Raw genomic sequence first — 5,923 nt, 5'->3', positions numbered from 1 at the left:
CAGCGTGGCCAACCATCCACCATCTGACACGTGGTTCCTTTCTGGCACTGGATGTCACTGCAGGTGGGCTGGTTTTGGATACACTGAGGATGTCCATTAATCATCTGACACGTGGTGCCTTTAGCACAGTGGATGTCACTGCAGGAAGGTCTCCTAGGGGTCAGCTTGAGTTGGATGCAGCGTGGCCAACCATCCACCATCTGACACGTGGTTCCTTTCTGGCACTGGATGTCACTGCAGGTGGGCTGGTCATGGACACACTGAGGATGTCCATCCATCATCTTACAAGAAGTTCCCTTTAGGCAATGGATGTCACTGCAGGAAGGTCTCCTTGGGTCACCTTGAGTTGGATGCAGCGTGGCCAACCATCCACCATCTGACACGTGGTTCCTTTGGAGCACTGGATGTCACTGCAGGTGGGCTGATTCTGAATACACTGAGGATGCCCATTAATCATCTGACACATGGTCCCTTTAGCACAGTGGATGTCACTGCAGGAAGGTCTCTTTGGGGTCAGCTTGAGTTGGATGCAGCGTGGCCAACCATCCACCATCTGACACGTGGCTCCTTTGGAGCACTGGATGTTGCTGCAGGAAAGCGGTTCGTGAGCACATTTTGGCCAACCATTGACCATCCTGCACGCAGTGCCCAGGGAACAGTGGATGTCCTCACACGACGGTATGGGGCCAACGCATTTGGGCCAACCCTCCAGCATTTTGCACACCATCCCCTTTTGGCAACGGATGTCCTCACAGGTCGGAGTTTTCTGGACATTTGTCACATGGGGCGCCTTGGTGGGACCACACCAAGGCCAATCGTTGACCATGTGGCACACAGTTCCCTTCTGGCACTGGATGTCACGGCAGGAGGGCGGGTTGTGGACGCAGTGGGGTTGGCCATCGGTCACCTTGCACGAGGTCCCATTGGGGCAGGGGAAATCCTGGCACGGTTGTCCCTGGGATGCTTTACTTTGCACGCACCGTGGCCAACCGTTGACTATTTGGCACTCTGTTCCCTTCTGGCATTGGACGGCGCTGCAGGAAGGTGTGGGGTGGACGCAGTGGGGCCACCCATCTCTCATCTGGCACGTGGTCCTCTTGGGACAGTGCACTCTGCAGGAAGGCTGCGTTGGAGACGTCTTGCTTGGGACACACCGAGGCGAACCTCCCTCCATCCTGCACACCATCCCGCTCTCACAGGGGACGTTGTTGCACGAGAGTGGAGGCAATTCCCTCCGGAGGAGCAACTTGTGAACACACTTGGGCCACCCCTCCACCATTTGGCAACGGGTCCCCTTCTGGCACCGAATATCCCGGCAGCTCGGCGTGGCGTGGACGCAGCGTGGCCAATCGTCCACCATCTTGCACCGCGTGCCCTCCCCGCAGCTGAGGTGACGGCACGAAGGTTTGGGGACGCAGCGTGGTTTCCCAGCCACCATCTGGCACCGAGTCCCTTCCTTGCAGGGGAACATCCGACACGATGGGATGGGGATGCACTGCGGCCACCCTCCCACCATCCTGCATCGCGTTCCGGCCTTGCAGTGGAAATTGCTGCACGACGGCAACGGGACGCATTTGGGGACCCCATCCACCATCTTGCATCGAGTTCCTGCACCACAACGGCTGTTCTTGCACGAAGGCAGTGGGACACACTGGGGCCACCCGCCCGTCATCCTGCACACCGTTCCCGTATCGCAGTGGAAGTTGTTGCAGGAAGGCAACGGGACGCATTTGGGCATCCCATCCAACATCTTGCACCGAGTTCCTGCACCGCAACGGGTGTTTTTGCAGGAAGGCAGAGGGATGCACTGGGGTGAGCCACGGACCATCTTGCATTCTGTTCCTGCTTCACAACGGGTGTTCTTGCACGAAGGCAGAGGGATGCATTGGGGTGATCCATGGACCATCCTGCACTCTGTTCCAGCACCACAATGGGTGTTTTTGCAGGATGGCAACGGGATGCACTTGGGCCACCCGTCCACCATCTTGCACTCGGTTCCAGCTTCACAGCGGGTGTTTTTGCAGGAAGGAAGAGGAACACACTTGGGTGAGCCATGCACCATCCTGCACTTCGTTCCTGCTTCACAACGGGTGTTCTTGCAGGATGGCAATGGGATGCACTGGGGTGAGCCATGCACCATCCTGCACTCCGTTCCTGCTTCACAACGGGTGTTTTTGCATGAAGGCAGAGGGATGCACTGGGGAGACCCTTGGACCATCCTGCACTCTGTTCCAGCTTCACATCGGGTGTTTTTGCAGGATGGCAACGGGATGCACTGGGGTGAGCCGTGCACCATCCTGCACTCCGTTCCTGCATCACAACGGGTGTTTTTGCACGAAGGCAACGGGATGCATTGGGGTGACCCTTGGACCATCTTGCATTCTGTTCCCGCCTCACATCGGGTGTTCTTACACGAAGGCAATGGGATGCACTGGGGTGATCCAAGCACCATCCTGCACTCCGTTCCAGCTTCACATCGGGTGTTTTTGCACGAAGGCAGAGGGATGCACTGGGGAGACCCTTGGACCATCTTGCATTCTGTTCCTGCTTCACATCGGGTGTTTTTGCAGGATGGCAATGGGATGCATTGGGGTGAGCCATGCACCATCCTGCACTCCGTTCCTGCTTCACATCTGGTGTTCTTACATGAAGGCAATGGGATGCACTGGGGTGAGCCATGCACCATCCTGCACTCTGTTCCAGCACCACAATGGGTGTTTTTGCAGGATGGCAACGGGATGCACTGGGGTGACCCTTGGACCATCTTGCATTCTGTTCCTGCTTCACAACGGGTGTTCTTGCAGGATGGCAACGGGATGCACTGGGGTGATCCAAGCACCATCCTGCACTCCGTTCCAGCTTCACATCGGGTGTTTTTGCAGGAAGGCAGAGGGATGCACTGGGGTGAGCCATGCACCATCCTGCACTCCGTTCCAGCTTCACATCGGGTGTTCTTACAGGATGGCAACGGGATGCACTGGGGAGACCCTTGGACCATCCTGCACTCCGTTCCTGCATCACATCGGGTGTTCTTACACGAAGGCAATGGGATGCACTGGGGTGAGCCATGCACCATCCTGCACTCCGTTCCTGCATCACAACGGGTGTTTTTGCACGAAGGCAGTGGGACACATCTGGGCTGCCCGTTCAGCATCTGGCACTCCGTTCCAGCTTCAGAATGGAAATCCTTGCATGAGTTCTACAGGACGCACACGGGGGCACCCGCCCACCACCCCTCACTGATCCCAAATCACAATGGGAATCCTTACAGGATGGCAATGGGATGAACTGGGACCTCCCCCCATCACCCCACACTGATCCCAAATCACAATGGGAATCCTTACAGGATGCCAATCGGATGAACTGGGACCTCCCCTCACCACCCCACACTGATCCCAAATCACAACTGGTGATCCCAAAGGATGGCAATGGGATGAACTGGGACCTCCCACCACCACCCCACACTGATCCCAAATCACGACTGGTGATCCCAAAGGATGGCAATGGGATGAACTGGGACCTCCCATCCACCGCCCCACACTGATCCCAAATCACAATGGGAATCCTTACAGGATGGCAATGGGATGAACTGGGACCTCCCCCCACCATCCCACACTGATCCCAAATCACAACTGGTGATCCCAAAGGATGGCAATGGGATGAACTGGGACCTCCCCCCACCACCCCACACACCATTCCCGTATCCCAATGGATGCCCTTATGGGAACAAAACGGACCGGGTTCCCCGATGCTCCCTGCGTACCTTTTGGGCACGGGTAGTTCTTGCACGAGGGCACTGTGACACATTTGGGTCCGTCATCTGAAACCCTACAAACCATCCCAGGTCCGCAAAGGACCCCGGAGCACAGCTTGTTGCTGATGTGGGGTTGTGGGTCCGCACCTGGGAACAACAACAGGAAGAGTCACAATCCCATATCAGACAGCGGAGAATCCACTCCTCACCAAACGAGGCGACTTTTGTGCCCCCAAAAAAGGCAGAAAATCCCAACATTTTCCCTCTCTTCCCACTAAAAACTTCTGTTCTCCCCTTCTGTGCGTGATCTCAAGAGAAATATAGGGTGGGGATTCTCTAGGGGCATGTACAGGGGTTGGGTTGCCGTGAACCCCTGGGAAAAAGGGGGTGGTGCAGTTAGAGGGGCTGAGTGGTTTTGGGGCTAAAAACACCAAATTCGGTCGCGGGGAATGAAAAGGGAGAACTGTGAGGAAAGGGTGGATGGGCTCTGGGGTTGGAAATGGCAGATTTGGGGTCAAAAGGGGAAAGCAAGGAAAGGATGGATGGATTTTGGGGTTATAAATGTTGAATTTGGGGTCAAAAAAGAAAGGATGTGTGGATTTGGGGGGATGGAAATGGCAGATTTGGGGTCCAAAAGGAAAGAGTAGGTAGATTTTGGGGTTGGAAATGTCAGATCTGGGATTGGAAGCATAAAGCAAGAGAAAGGGTGGATGGATTTTGGGGTTGGAAATGCCGAATTTGGGGTTTAAAGTGGAAAGGAAGAGAAAACGTGCATGGATTTTGGGGTTGGAAATGGTGGTTTTGGGGTTGAAAGTGGAAAGGAAGTGTTGCAGTGAAAGGGTGGATGGATTTTGGGGCTGGAAATGGCAGATTTGGGGCTGGAGGTGGAAAGCAAGGGAAAGGGCGGATGGATTTTGGGGCTGGAAATGGCAGATTTGGGGTTGAAGGGTTGAAGGAAGAGTTGCCGTGAAGGAGTGGATGGATTTTGGGGTTGGAAACAGCAGATTTGGGACTGGAGGTGGAAAGGAAGAATTGCAAGGAAAGGGTGGACAGATTTTGGGGTTGGAAATGTCAGATTTGGAGTTGAAGGGGTAAAGGAAGAGTAAATGTGAAAGGGTGGGAGGATCTGGAGACTAGAAGTGCCAACTTTTGGGGGGGGTTGGAGGTGGGAGTTGGCAGGAGGGTGGGGAAGGAAGACCCTAGGGGGGTAAAGATGGAGAGGGACGGGGTGGGATTTGGGTGAAAAACCAGCGATTTTGGCCCAGTGGGACTCACCACATCGCAGCAGGAACCAACTCCAGAGGAGAAGCAGGCCGTGAAGCACCATCTTCACCACTCCTCAGAGAGGACTCTAAGAAGGTTTGGGGGTGGGATGGTTGTTACCCGCCGACACCACAGAGCTCCCGACTCCGCCCCAATTTGGGTCCGTTCCCACCCGAAATGGGGCATCTGGGGGAGGGGATCCCACCCTGCCCCCCTGTACCCCATAAACCCCCCATGGGTGGGCAGTGGACCCCATTCTCCTCCGCAGAACCCATTCCCACCTATCAGGATGGGACCCCTACAGCGAGGACCCAACCACCTGACCCCCACAGCCCACTAAAAGAAGGGGGTGAGGGACCACCATACCCAGCCTGCACCACAGACCCCATAACCCCACCCCAAAAGGAGGGGGAACCCGGAGATCCAGCGCTCACCATGCCGGAGCTGCAGAGCTGAGCCTCCTCAGAAGGTTCCAAGCTTTTGTAGCAGCCAAGAGGGTGGATCCAGCCAATGGGATTTGGGTTCCACCCTCCTCCCACCAAAGCCACCCCCACTGGTCCCCATGGAGGGGGTGGGTCCTGGGGGCAATTTGGTCTTTGGGGCAGAGATAAGATCTGGGGCTGGGTGGATTTGGGTCAGAGCTGGCGCCAGTGGGGCGGCGGGAGGGGGGGGATTGACTGGTCTGTGGTCTTTCTATCCATCCATACATCCATCCACCCATCTGTCTGTCCATCCATCTACCTGTACGTGCGTCCCGTATGTCCGTCCGTCCATCCATCCATTCATCCATCCGTCCATCCATCCATCCCTCCAACAGTTCTTTCCTCTGCTCATCCCTCCATCCTCCCATTCCTCCATTCCATCCATCCGTCCATCCATCCATCCATCCATCCGTCCATCCATCCA

General features: G+C 55.9%; 1 protein-coding gene across 1 annotated transcript; it reads right to left on the bottom strand.

Moving 5' to 3' along the window:
* Positions 1–6: 6 nt before the first annotated feature.
* Positions 7–3,869, bottom strand: LOC104916980 (neurogenic locus notch homolog protein 4-like). The gene is made up of 2 exons (XM_031557729.1): positions 3,764–3,869; positions 7–3,171 (listed from the first exon to the last, which is right to left on the bottom strand). Exons 1-2 carry the CDS (start codon positions 3,837–3,839, stop codon positions 299–301), a joined length of 2,949 nt encoding a protein of 982 aa, XP_031413589.1. The 5' UTR covers positions 3,840–3,869; the 3' UTR covers positions 7–298.
* Between the last annotated feature and the right edge of the window lie 2,054 nt (positions 3,870–5,923).

This window comes from Meleagris gallopavo, unplaced genomic scaffold, assembly GCF_000146605.3.
Source record: "Meleagris gallopavo isolate NT-WF06-2002-E0010 breed Aviagen turkey brand Nicholas breeding stock unplaced genomic scaffold, Turkey_5.1 ChrUn_random_7180001952566, whole genome shotgun sequence".
In the NCBI taxonomy this organism is placed as follows: domain Eukaryota; kingdom Metazoa; phylum Chordata; class Aves; order Galliformes; family Phasianidae; genus Meleagris; species Meleagris gallopavo.
The sequence above is the reverse complement of the archived record's forward strand: the minus strand, read 5'-3'. Positions and strand labels throughout refer to the sequence as shown.